Source organism: Mauremys reevesii, linkage group 21 (assembly GCF_016161935.1).
Source record: "Mauremys reevesii isolate NIE-2019 linkage group 21, ASM1616193v1, whole genome shotgun sequence".
Taxonomy (NCBI): domain Eukaryota; kingdom Metazoa; phylum Chordata; order Testudines; family Geoemydidae; genus Mauremys; species Mauremys reevesii.
The window spans coordinates 9,549,460-9,563,538 of record NC_052643.1 but is presented as its reverse complement, the minus strand read 5'-3'; the positions used below and the strand labels follow the sequence as shown (position 1 = coordinate 9,563,538).

The following is a 14,079-nucleotide window of genomic DNA, read 5'->3' as shown; positions in this document are numbered from 1 at the left end:
AGGGTACATGGCTTCCCTAGCCCATAACTTCATCCTATCTGGCCAGTTTCTCTATGCAGCCTTGTCTCTCAAGGGTGTTAGTATAGAGCAATGGCTGGGTGCCACAGGCTACACATATATGGCTTCTGAGAGGGCTTTGTTCCATGATGTCATTTGCATCTTTCATGTCCACAATCTCCTTAATTGATCTCAGCTGTGCAACTAGTGTCCCTTGTAGGAGAGCTCATTGTATACCCAGCTGGAGCAATAGGGAGCAGGATTGGCCCTCCTGCCAACCCATGGACTGAAGGAGGAAAAGGGCAGAGGTAGATGTTTTGTGTGTATTTTCACCTTGTCTGTCTACATGTCTGTTAACCAATGTATGTATTCTGTGCCCATCACCACGGTATCTCAGTGCAAATCAGTCCAACATAGTCAAACACAGATCTGTTGGATGATATGACTCAGGGGAATGGAAATACGCTGTGGACTCTCTTGCATTTAAGTTGCTGGTTCCACTCCAGGCCAGGTAGCGATTAAAGGTTACCACCGTCTGATGGCTGTTAGGTGGCCTGCGTGAATGGTTTTGATGTTCTCAGTACAATAGGTGGCGCCACTACCACATTTGGCACTAATTGGCAGCCTTGTTGGGACTCTCAGTGGGGAGGGCAAGGACAAGGACAGAACAAGCCAAGCACAGGAGCAGTGCGAGCTCCGAACAAGAGGGGCCATCTCTCAGGCTGAGAATGGAGTGCAGTCTCCCTGGCTCATGCAGTCCTTGGTGCTTGTGCTGAGACTGCCAACAAGGAGACCAGTTACTGCCAATAATGGCTGGCGGTTTTGCCCTGTGGATACTGGTGAGTTTGGGAATTGGGCTGAGACCCATCCAAATCAGTTCGCATTGTGTCAGCAACAGCGCTTTTCATTGTCCTTGGCCTCCCGGCAGTCACCAGATGTCAGTCATTCCTGAATTGGGCTGGATTTGAACCAGTGACCTAGAGGTGAAAGTCTTTCTCCTGTTATTGAAGCCTGGGATCAGTCAGTCCCTCCTTTGACTGTCAACAACCTCTGCAGAATGGGAGCTTTAGCCCTCTGTATAGCGAGATCCCTGAAACAGTTGGGTGTTTTGTAGAGCAGTCCTCCATCTACAGCAGTAACAGTCCTTCTTGCCCGGGCCCCAGTCTCTTGTAAACCCTTTGATAGTGTGTAACCAGTGGGCCACCTCTGGCTGTGCAGTGAGTATACCTCTCAGTAGGAATCAACTGTAAACCCAGCCATGAAAGTCAGTTTATGGTCACATCTATCCACTCCAGTTTTCCTTGGGAACTGTGGCCCATCAATAGCCTGGAGCCAGTCCGGAAACTGGAAAACTGTTTTCAGGTTGTAAGTGTTAAGATTAAGACCACATGTTGGGCTTTCAGAAGGGAAAAGGGCATAGGAGTGTTGGTGGTTTAGAGAGTCTTTAAAAAGTTCTCCCTCCCTTCCCTCTTCTGCGCTGAGATGGTAGCACACGCTGTTATGGTATCTCAAGCTCATATGAACAAAGAAAGACTGGGGCAGCCTCACAAACCAAAGAGTAAAAGCTGTGTTTTCTCAGCTGTAATGTAAGTTTTTATATCTGCGTTTCAACTCCTACCGGCATGCTGTAAAAAATTAAAAAGAGGGGGTTTAAGTAATTAAAAAACCTACATAAAAACTCAAGCCTTAAATTTTCTACAACTGTTTTTTAAAGAGACTAGCTAAAAAGCCCCAGATGTCAGATTTTATTTCTAAATCCTAGGCATCTGGCACCATATGTGTTTTGGAAATTTGAGTCCTGTGCAGGCCGGTGAGTGGAAATCACTCTCTTGTTAATGTGCTGATGTAGCTTTCAAAGTCTTGGAGAGCCAGAACAGTGGCTCCTGGATTCTCGCTGTCGGAGGGCTGAGTGTGTGACTCCCAAGGGAACGCATCTGTGTATATCACCGCTACTACAGACTGAGTCTCTCCCAGCTGGAATCGTTGTAGGGAATGTTGGCTGTGGGGGATGCTCACAATCACTCCATTCCCAATTCCTGCCAGCAGAAATCATTGTAGATAGTGCTGGCTGTGGGGAAATTCACAGTTACTCCATATGAACCTCCTTCTAGCAGGAGTCACTAAACTCTGGCAAGTCAAGTATAGTTATTCAGGCCAAAAAAGAATTTGAAGAGCAATTAGCAAAAAGATATAAAAATAATTCTTTAAAGTATTTCAAAAGCCTGCCAAAAAATCAGTGGGGCAACTGGACGATTGAGGTGCTAAAGGAGCACTCAAGAAAGACAAGGCCATTGTGGAGAAGCTAAATGAATTATTTGCATCAATCTTAACTGCCAAGGATGTGAGGGAGATTCCCACACCTGTGCCATTCTTTTTAGGTGACAATCTGAGGAACTGTCCCAGATCGAGGTGTCAATAGAGGAGGTTTTGGAACAAATTGATAAATTGAACAGTAATAAGTCTCCAGGACCTGATGGTATTCACCCACAAGTTTTGAAGGAACTCAAGTATGAAATTGGAGAACTACTAACTGTGACATGTAACCCATTGCTTAAATCAGCCTCTGTACCAGATGACTGTCAAATAGCTAATATAACACTGATTTTTAAAGAACGCTCCAGAGACAATCCTGGGAATTACAGGCCAGTAAGCCTAACTTCAGTATCAGGCAAATTGGTTGAAACTATAGTAAAGAACAGAATTATCAGACACACAAATGAATGCAGTATATTGGGGAAGAGTCAACATGGTATTTATAAAGGGAAATCATGCCTCACCAATCTATTAAAGGGTGCCAACAAACAGACGGATAAGGTGATCCAGTGGATAGAGTATACTTGGACTTTCGTGATGCCTTTGACAAGGTCTCTCACCAAAGGCTCGTAAGCAAAGTAAGCAGTCATTGGATAAGAGGGAATGTCCTCTCATGGATCAGTAACTGGGTTAAAAGTTAGGAAACAAAGAGTAGGAATAAATAGTTCTCACAGTGGAGAGAGATAATAGCCAGGTCCCCCAAGGATCTGTACTGGGAGAAGTGCTATTCAACATATTCATAAGTGATTTGGGAAAAGCAGTAAACAGCGGTGTGGAAAAGTTTGCAGAAGATACTAAATTACTCAAGATAGTTAAGTCCAAAGCTGATTGCAAAAAGTTACAAAGGGATCTCAAAAAACTGGGTGACTGGGCAACAAAATGGCAGATGAAATTCAACATATAATGCACATTGGAAAACAGTCCCAACTATACATACAAAATGATGGGGTTTAAATTAGCTGTTACCACTCAAGACCGAGATCTTGGCATCATTGTGGATAGTTCTCTGATAACATCCGCTCAGTGTGCCAAATCAGTCAATAAAGCTAACAGAACGTTAGGAACCATTAGGAAACAGATAATAAGACAAAATATCATAATGCCACTATATAGAATCTCAGGGTTGGAAGGGACCTCAGGAGGTCATCTAGTCTAAACCCCTGCTCAAAGCAGGATCAATCCCCAGACAGAGTTTTGCCCCAGATCCCTAAATAGCCCCTTCAAGGATTGAACTCACAACCCTGGGATTAGCAGGCCAATGCTCAAACCACTGAGCTATCCCTCCCTCTGTCCCTCCCAAAATAAAGCCATGATATGCCCACACCTTGAATGCTGCATGCAGTTGTGGTCACCCCATCTCAAAAAAGATATATTAGAACTGGAAAATGTGCAACAAAAATGATTAAGGATATAGAACAGCTTCTATATGAGGAGAGATTAAAAAGACTGGCACTGATCAGCATAGAAAAGAAATGACTCGATGGGGGGGGTGTATAACAGAAGTCTATAAAATCTTGAATGATGTGGAGAAAGTGAATAAGGAAGTGTTATTTACCTCTTCACATAACACAAGAATCAGGGTTCATCCAATGAAATTAATAGGCAGCAGGTTTAAAACAAACGTAAGGAAGCATTTCTTCACACATCGCACAGTCAACCTGTAGAGAGGATGTTGTGAAGGCCAAAAGTATAAACTGGGTTTAAAAAAGAATTATATAAATTAATGGAGATATAAATTCATGGCTGTTAGTTAAGATGGTCAGGGACACAATCACATGCTCTGCGTGTCCCTGACTGCCATAAAATGGGAGTGGACAACAGGGGATGGATCGCTTGATAATTGCCCCATTCTGTTTATTGCTCAGAAGCATCTGTCATTGGCCCCTGTTGGAAAACAGGATACTGGGCTAGATGGACCATTGGTCTGACCCAGTATGGCCCCTGTTGGAAAACAGGATACTGGGCTAGATGGACCATTGGTCTGACCCAGTATGGCCACATTCTATTCGCTGTGGGGATTGGATAAGGGGTGCACTGTCAATGCAGGAAATTATTTCTTTTTCTGAGCGCTCTTCCCTTAGTCGTGTTTACATGTGAAAGCAAAATCAGTCTGGTCATGGGAAGCAGTGATATTGCTTCTAGTCCCATGAATATATAAAACAAAAACTGCCAAGTTATTATTTGCAGAAAATCTTCCCAAAGCAGGGCCTTGCCCCAGTTTCCATCCACCATCTGACAGACATTACTCTGCAATATTGATGTGGTGCCGATAGCAGCTGTACCAGAGTTCCGTGAGTTGCTCATCATCTTTCCCCACCAAATTGGGCTCTTTGCCTTGAAATATCCAGAGGAGAATGTCTAGTAAAGCTGCTTCCTGGAGATAGAGTCTGGTAGCTCAGGCACAGCTCTAATTGTTCTGATCTAGAGGAGAGTCCGAAGAAGTGAGCTGTAGCTCACGAAAGCTCATGCTTAAATAAATTTGTTAGTCTTTAAGGTGCCACAAGTACTCCTGTTTTTTTTTTTTTTTTGCGGATACAGACTAACACGGCTGCTACTCTGAAACCCTTCGGGCTTTTAAACATCTATTGCTCAGTCCCCCTAGAAACTCCATGCAGTACAGTCTGATGGCGGGTTTTTTTCCAGTGATCTAGGAGAGATTGAGTTCGTGCTCTCAGTCCAGTTTCTAGCATGCAGGTACTCCAATTATAATCTGTTCCCTTGACTGAGGGCAATGTCAGGACAGAGAGAAGGAACTGACTCTATCTACATTATAGACACGACGTAACAATTTCAAATCACCTAAATCCCACCAACTTTCAGTGGGACATAGGATCCTAAATCACTCATGTGCTTTTGAAATTTTTACTCAAAATCCCATGCCCTCTTCTCTAGAAGTGGTCTGTCCAGGTCAGGGCTGAGCATGTTGGCAGGCCCATGTGAGGAAGCTTGCATTGCTTCTCAGATGTTCTGCATTGGTTCTGTGCCTGGCTGGCTGCCCTCGGTTTTCTTACAGACACCTTGCTGTCGGGATCTCTGTTCAGCACCCTAGGAAATACTAGCTTCTCCTTTTTAAAAAGAAAGAGAAGAAAACTCCCTTTGGGGTGCTTTAGCAAAGGCCAGCCTTGGTGCATTGATCCTAGTCTGCGCAAAGTGTGTGGGAAGTGGGTTAACCCTTCCCAAGAACGGAAGAGAAATCTTTGACTCCTCCTAGCATCAGAGCAAAGAAGTTTTCCTAGGAGGTTGCCAATAGGACAGTTGGTCTGTTTTGGGAGCCACTCAGGTACATAGCTCACATTGTGGAAATCCTTCTACCCAGCATCAAAAGGTTTTAAATGCCAGAGCCCAGGCACAGTGGCCCATTGCTGAAGACTCTGGGGGTGGAGGGGGAGGGTAGGAGGGAGAACAGCTCTGAGTTATCTCCAAATCCACTCTCTCACCGTTGCCTCTTCCATTTGTGTCCTAGGCCACCACTTCCACCAACTGGATCCTGGAGTCACAGAATATCAATGAATTGAAATCTGAGATCTACTCATTAAAAGGGCTCCTCCTAAACCGGTATGGAGGGGTGCGTCAGCGGGAAAGCACTGCAGGGAGGGGCGACGCTCCTTGGGATTCCCTCAGGAGGGAGGAGGGCATTATCGGGAGGAACTAGAACTAACCCTGCCCCTCTGTCAATGCTCTTTAATAATATTACTTTGCACTTCACTGTTGCCTTCTGTCCAAGGGTCTCAGAGCACTTTACAAACATGCATTAAACCTCACGGTGCCCCTGGGAGATAGGTAACTTTTATTGTTTCCATTTGGGATAGAGATTGACTGACACATAGTGAGTGAGTGGCAGAGACAGGAATGGGGCTCGCATCTCTGAATTAACCACAAGATCACCCTCTTCCCCTAAAGCATCTCTTGTAGTCATTGGCTCTTAGTTCTTCCACCCCGGCCTTGTCTGTTTGCCCAAATGTAACAAAGTCTGCCATCATCACTGCTCTGTGACACAGGTAGGGTCAAAGACCCATTTAAGATGAGACCAAACAGCTGCTGGATGTAAGCAGGTGCACTAAATGGGTGCAGAGGCCTGGAAATTGGGTTGGGGTTGATTTTCTTTTAAGCTGCACCTGAGGGAGCTTGCTCCACTCCAGTGGGAATCACAAGAGAAAGCTCTGGGGAATTGTGGTCACGTGATGTCACTCTATGGCTGAAGTCACAGGTCTTGTCTCCATCCATTTGGGTCACACTAGCCTCGGTTTAGGAGCAAGGGCATTGGCTATTGAAGCCCCTCCCTGAGGGTGGGGGTTGGGGGAGAAGTGTGTCACTCAGAGATGTTTGGGCAGAGCTCACCAGCCTGGCCGCCCTTTGGCGTGGCTTTCTGTCTCAGGCCAGATGAACAGCACAGCTCACAGGACTGTCTATCCCTTCGCCTTTCCAGTGAGGAGGGTTCTGCCCGGGTTCATGTATTTGGCCTGGATGGTCCCTGCTCCTTGATGCTGATGGGCAGCAAGGGGATAGTGCTTCCTGGGGTGGGCGAGGGGACAGCTGTCATTAAGGGAAATTCATTATTTTTATGCAGCCGGGTGGTTAAGTGCTTTTGGAAAATAAAAATTAAAAAAAAAAAAAAAAGGCATATCTCCCTGCAGTGAGCAGGCGGCAGCAACAGTGGAGCCAAGAAAGTCTCCAAATTGAATTTCTTGATAGCATTTATGATCCTGGTGAATAATGCAGGCATTAGCTTGTTTGCACTCGGACGAGAAGGAGGCTAGAACGGCAGAGCTCCTCCATGGCCACTGGCAGAGGGAGGGAGGTGAGTGCAGTTGTTTTTAGGTCTGCCGAAGAAAATTAAATCTGTTGCTTTGGCCTCATTTGAACGCTCGCTGCAGAAAGGCAGCTGGCCTCCCTGGGTCTCTTCTGGAGCAATCCTTGGCACAAGCCAGCTTAATACACAGAGCGTGTGAACCCTTCCCCACACTCACTTCCTTTTTAAGGGCCTGATCCCATATCCCCAGGCATGCTGAATTCCCGCTCTCGTCAGTGGGAGCTGGGGCTGCATGAGGAATACAGGATCGGGTCCTGGTGAGTCCCTTTCTGGGTGATGGATGTGTTTCCGAAGGCACCGGGTGGAGCATGCCCCACACCACACCACCGCCTTCCCTCTTCTCCCATGTGGTTACTTGGGCTTCCACAAGGGACAGTTGGGTCAGCTCCTCAGCTGATTTAAATTGGTATAACTCCATGGAAGTCAGTGGAGCTAAACAGCTTTACAATTGCTGAAACTTTAGCCCAGATGGGTACAATGCACACTGGACCCAAGAAGGGCAGCTTGGACTTCAGTGAGCTAGTGCGTGTGTGAGCGCACACGTGCAGGGGGGAGAAGGTGGGGAACCAGGCTGCCGTTTCACTGCGGCTCAGACACGGGCTGGGGTTGAAGCTCCTGACTCCTCACATGGATGGGAATGATCTTCCCCAAGCTGCGATGGTTGTGGAGGGACAGTGAAACCTCCCTGTCTGTCCAGAGGCAGCACACGCTAGTGGCTACAGCTTGGGGGGTGGGACTTAGAGTCAGGACCCCGAAGCTCTAGTCCCAGCTCCCTCTATGAAGTTGGCCAACTCTCAATCTCTCACCGCTTCAGTTTGCCCAGCTCTGAACAGGGATGGTATTTCCTTCTCATGCACGGGCTCAATTCCTGGATGCTTGTAAAGTGCTTTGACGTCCTGGCACGAGAGGGGAAGGAGCCTCGTTACTATTCATTTATTACAGAGGAGACTTGAGATCCCAGTCCCACCTTCTGTGACTCCCTGAGCATGTCATGCGTCCGGGAGGCTGATCGCTTCTCTCTGATGATTCCCCTTTGCAGTGCTTGTAATAAAAACTCCTTTTTCTCCTTTCCCTCCCCCAAAGGAGGCAGTTCCCTCCCTCCCCTTCGGCTCCCAAGATTCCATCATGGCAAATCCCGGTGAAGCCTTCCTCACCCTCCAACCCTGTTGCTACCAACCATAACAGCAGCAGTGACATCTCGCCTGTCAGCAACGAGTCCACCTCCTCGTCACCTGTGAAGGAGAACCACAGCCCAGAGGGGGCAACAGTCAGCTGCCACCTGCTGGGTACGGAGGAGGAGGGCGAGGTGGTGATGGACGTCAAGGGCCAGGTGCGAATGGAAGTGCAGGGCGAGGAGGAGAAGAGGGAGGACAAAGGGAATGAGGAGGAGGAGGAAGAGGACGATGAGGATGATGATGTCAGCCATGTGGACGAAGAGGAGTGCCTGGACGTCCAGACCGAGGACCGACGAGGAGGGGACGGGCAGATTAACGAGCAGGTGGAGAAGCTACGGAGACCGGAAGGGGCCAGCAATGAGAATGAGATTGACTAGGGTGAATGGGCTTCTTTCCATCCCACCCTGCATCTGTCCAGCCTTCCCCCACCCCCTGGTGCCTCTCTCATTTGGTGGAGAGAACTCTCCCCTCGGCCCTGCCCCGCACCCCCCAGTGATTCGCCCATGATTCATCTCGAGTAGCGTCATGATCCTCCAGTGAGCAAGGCGGGTCCTGTGTCACCCCAGGGCCATGCAGCACTGCAGTGGCTTCTTTTCCCTCTCCGCCCCAGCACCACCGCAGGAATCTGAGCTGGGGGTCGCTGCTTGGGAGCACTCACCTGACCATGCACCACAGCTAGAGAAACCAGTCCCCTTGTGTCCAGCGTCCTTCCTGGACCTGCTGGCCCCTTTGCTCTTCGCTGCTTCCTAGAGTTCTTCCATCTGATGGCCTGCCCCAGCCCCTTCTCATCCCCAATCCTTTAACTGCATCTCAGTCTGAAACCACTTCTGCCCAACCCCTGAAATGTCCCATCAGGTTTTAGTCCTGAAATCAGATGGTGTGCCAGCCCCAAACTGGCCACCCCCAGGCTGTTTCTGTCTCTGAGATCCCTGTCAGATCTGCCTCCCAGTCCAGCCATCCCCTTCTCCGTACCTTGGGCCAGGCCCAGTTCCTGAAACCATCCAGCCTTTGAGAAACCCTGAAGTTCTTGTGGGGTCCAAAGAACAGTACTCCTACTCCCCCCTCCGCTCTCTCCTCCACACCCCTGCAGCCTCTTGCTAGAGGCCAGACCCATGCCTCATGATCATAGTAAGGCACATGAGAGCAGGCAGCCTCATTACTAATTGCCCTCAGGTGAAAGGCCTTCTGTTAGTATGAGTCTCACCTGGATCGCCCACTTCAATTCGTTGCTGCTCTCCCATGCAGAGAAGGGGAGCTCATGTGATGTCTTCCGTTCTATTTACAGCCCAGCCTGAGTGGATCAGGTGTCTTGGCTGCTGGCGCAGTTGATTAGTTCTGAATCTCTGCAATAGTTCTTAGCCCATCTTCCTCCCTAAATGAGGAGAAAGCCCACCAGGAACAGTCAGTTGAGACTTGTGTCGGAGCAAAGTACACATACCCACCTCAGCAAGGTGCTGCTTGCAGTGTGGAGTGCACTTCCAGAGCAGAGAAGCACCCCACCTACCACACCTCAGCCTTCTTTGCCCTACAGGGGCTAAAAACAAAACAAACCAACACATTTTGAAACCTCTTGTTTGCAGCATTGTGTTCTCAGCTGGTAAAATGGTGGTGTCTGATTCTCATTCACTGCATAAGAGCCTCTTAGTAGAGCAATTCCTGTAACATCAGAGTCTCACTGTCGTCCTCACCAAGCGAACGTGCTTGTCCGTGTGATCATGTATAGATTCCAAATATAAAATACGATTGTATATAATTGTAATAAATATGAGTTACCACTATTTAACACCAGGCTGCCAGGATTGCTGCTGCTGCTGCTCTTGTTTTCTGAGGAGTGGGGAGGGAAGTGAAAGGGAGGGCAGGCTCCAGAAATGGAGCCCCTATAAAAACATTTTTGAAAGATGATTGGAAAAAACATTTAAGGTTGGTTTTGTGTTCAGCTGCTGCAGTACACAGCTCTCCCAGCAAGGGGTAGCACAAGGTATGATGGAGGTGAGCTGTGATTGGGGCTACTGAGAGCTACTCCACTGCCCTTCTCTCCCAGCAGGAGCTACTGCAGGGAACAGTATAAGTAGCTCTGGCTGTGCCATAACTTGAAACGACTCTAGTCTAAACTTCTTAGCAGGAGGCACTTCAGGGGATATGCATCACCTCTGAGGTAACACACAGCTACTCCAGTCCCCCTGTCATCCAGTAGGAGGTGCTGCAGGGAATGATGTGTGGTATCTCTTGGCTATCTAGCCCCGCCTTCTCCCAACAGGAGGCGCTGCAAGGCATGGCGTATAGCAACTCATAGTGGCTATAGTACCATCTTCACTCAACTGGAGTATTTGGTTTCCTTCTTAAAAACGAGGGATTTACTTGATTCCTGGGTATTTGTGCGTCTGGTACATGGTGACATTTTCCTGCTCAGGGGGAGAGAAAGGGACCTTCAGATTACTGTATTTAGACCTGCTGTTGAATGTGATGATTTCTCATTCCTTAAATGGATGAGTATCTTCCCTCAGGAGTCTCTCTCTCTCTCTCCCCCCCCCCCTCCCTCTCTCTCTCCTTTAACGTTCACAAAGAACGTTGCATTTAGCTAAAACAGGGCAAATTAGAGAGTGTTTAAAAGCAGAGGCTTTCTTTGGGCGATGGCACTCTCTTTTTCCCCAAGCCAAGAATCTTTGTGAAATGGAAACACAGGGCGAACGTGGGGATGTAATGAAAAAGTATTGCCCTGCCCGTGTACATTTTATATACATAGAAGGGTTTGAAAATAGAAAGTGCCTGGACAAGAGCAGTCAGTGAAATGTGGAAAATATGTTGCTGAGGTATGTGCCTTGCGGAGTGACTTACGAGGTTTACAGCACAGGCAGCCCGAAGCTTTTTTTCCCTTCCCTCCATGCTCCCAGTAGATGGTTGGTTCATTAACAAGATGTGTTTGCTACAGGTTTTTCAAACCTTGCTTTGCTTTCTGGTGCAGCGGCACAAAGTGATTCTCCTCCCCCTCCCAAATTTTCCAGGCCTTGAAAACCTTGCTGTCTCGCTAAGTCACAGCCTGCCTGTTCTCTACCCAGTGTACGTCCCCTGCCAGCAGGATCAGAGCTCCTGTTGGTCACTCAACTTAACTCTGGGCATCTTGCTGCTGATACTGTTTATTCACTCACAAGTGCTGCCTAAGGAGACCCAGCACATCCACAGGAGATTCTTGGAGAGCCAGGCCTACTTACCAACAGGTATTCCCAGGCGTGCAGGGTGCTATTAGTTCCTATGTCAATCACGTCTTGTCTTTGCTTTCCAGCTATCCACGTAATGAAAGTATTGACAAGCTAACCAAGGGTGATGGAACAGCTGTTGTCAGGGGCCTTTCTTGATTGCCTTGGCTTGATGCTGGGATGCTTAGGCCAGTATTTTAGTCCTGACAAACAGTGGAGCTTGTCCTGCAGTTCATAATACTTCCTCCTTTCTACCCCAGGCCCCTACTGGGACCTGGCTTCTTAAGTCAGTAGCTCTGGGAATTGATTACTCATACAGTGGCCAGTATGCATTGGGAACATCTTAACGTTAGCTGACAGATCCCTGAGAAGGGACCCCTTTCTCTGCAGGACAAGAGAGATGACAGCAGCCTCTGTCTATCAGTGAAGATTACTTCACCAGTAGCCTCCTATGTGTGTTTACTGTACAGAAAAAGGAGAACTGTGCCAAATGATTGACAAGTCCCTTGCACCAAGGGGGACACACCGTGGAGCAGCGTGATGGAGGAGTGGAGTGGTGGGTGGGGAGGGTAACCGGAATGCTTCATGGAAGAGGCATGTCCCATGGTGTCGATGGGAAGGGGGTTTGCATAAGTGTATCTGGAGGCTGTTCCGGCATAAAGGACGAAGTGGAAGAAGGTATGAAGTCAGGAGTAGGCAAATGAGACAAAGGAGGGAGGCTGGTGCAGAATGAAGAGAGGGGATCAGGTAGAAGGAGATGAGGCTAGCAGAGAAGAAGGATCACTGATCCAGGCCTTCCCCCCCAATGAACAGCTGAGAAGCACTTCAGTGAGACACCATCCACCAACCCGCCTCCCCGAGTGGATGCACACAGCCTGTGCTGCATCAGACAGCATGGGGGCACAAGAACACATGCTCCAGTGTCCAGCAGCAGCAGCAGCACAGATGCCAGGACATCTCTGGAAGCGTGCCAACGTGGGAAGGGATTAGGAGAGGGACGTCCCCAAGTCGTCTTTGTCTGACTCCACCTCAGCGGAGCCGGGATCTGTTCTCAAGACAACATAAAGTCATGCTGGGCTCAGCAAGATTGTCCAGGTGAGTTTGGAGTTCAGGAAAGAGAGAGACTGGCTGGAGCCAGGCATTGTGCAAATTCCCCCATTGCACAGTGCTGGCCAGGCACCGTAATCCTGGGTTTCCCACATGCTGTCTGCTGGCACACTTCACTTCTGTCCTGCAGCCCCCACTTGTGTGAGAGTCTGAGAGAGAGAGTGAGTGATTGTAGCTCTAGATTAGGGTGGCCAAACTTACTGACCCGCCAAGCCACGTACAATAATCTTCAGAAGTTCAAGAGCTGGAGGTGCCTGCTGGGGTTCGAGTTTCAGCCTTGCTCCTGCTGAAGTCCTCCCCGCTGGGCAGATGCCCCTACCTCACCCCCCCGCTGCAAGGCAGAAGTCCTGAGCTCCCCCCCGGTAGGTGGAAAATGGCGGGTGGGGGTGGGAGGCACATGGGGAGCTCCAAGAGCTGCACTTGAACTGTAAAAAAGCCGCATGTGGCTCGCGAGTCACAGTTCGGCCACCCCTGCTCTAGATTTTCCTTATATTTTCCCCCCACGTGCTTCCATCTGCTCAAAAGCACATCGCCTCCCCCTGCCTTCCCTACCATCACCACCACTTGTCAGCATCTCCCTTTCCTCACTTGTCCTGTCTCCACATGACCTGGAACAGGCTATCCCCTGTTATTGGGTGTTCCTTGCTCAGCTCAAACCAATGCCTATTCTCTCCCGAGGGGTGTGGAGTCCTGCTGAGAAGCAATGGATTGTGGGTGAGGAGAGAGATTGAGTGGATGTGGGATGAGAGCAGCAGCCAGCTCACAGGGTGTCAGAGTGTTGGGAGTTGGGAGGATGGGAGTGGAGGGAGGAGAGTGGGAGGGAGTGGGGATGGGAGGATGGGGGGATGCCAGGTTCCATGGTGTCTGTTTTTGAGAGCTTATGGTATGCGCTTTGGGACGCAGTTCCAGGGCTGTAAAATAATCTTGACTGTGCTAAGTTTGACTGTGTGGCTGTGGTTAATCCTCAGTTTTACCTCTGTGCCTCCATCTTCCAAAAAAAAAAAGAAGCCTGAGCAAAATTTGCTGATTACCCTGACCCCAACCCCCCTGCTCCTCCCTCCCTCCCTCCTGAGTCTGAGGTGAGAGAAAGTGGCAGTGTGCCCTGGCCCCTGGCGGCCCTGCGCAAGTCAGTGTGAGTGTTCAGACTTTTTCCCAGCATGCCTTTCCCCTTTACATGTGCCTGGCTGCAGCAGGCAGAGGCAGGCAGCAGCAGCTGGCAGCAGTGCTGGATCTGGCTGCCTCTCGCCCCAGCTACAGGTTTGAGGTTCTTAAGCTGTGTTTCCCTCTTATTGCTGGGGGGGATGGCACTCCGGGGGGGGGGCCGTCTCAGCCCTGCCTGCAGATGTGCTGCGACCCAAGGAGGTCATGAGCTGCGGTGCAGCCCGTCTGGGTGTGTGATAGCCGAGAGAAGCAATGGATTGTGGGAATGCTGGCGTCAGCACCACTAGGGCTTCCTGAGGCAGGGATGGTGAGTAGCCCCTTG

General features: G+C 49.2%; 1 protein-coding gene across 2 annotated transcripts in view; it reads left to right on the top strand.

The window, feature by feature from the left end:
- PEX14 (peroxisomal biogenesis factor 14) overlaps window positions 1-10,078 on the top strand; it is a 101,104-nt gene extending 91,026 nt beyond the window's left edge. For both annotated transcript variants that reach the window (XM_039509588.1, XM_039509589.1), the window contains 2 exons: window positions 5,774-5,865; window positions 8,204-10,078. In XM_039509588.1, the coding sequence (XP_039365522.1) occupies window positions 5,774-5,865; window positions 8,204-8,672 (561 nt within the window). In that variant the 3' untranslated portion in view covers window positions 8,673-10,078. The remainder of the gene's footprint in view (window positions 1-5,773; window positions 5,866-8,203) is intronic.
- Window positions 10,079-14,079: the final 4,001 nt, after the last annotated feature.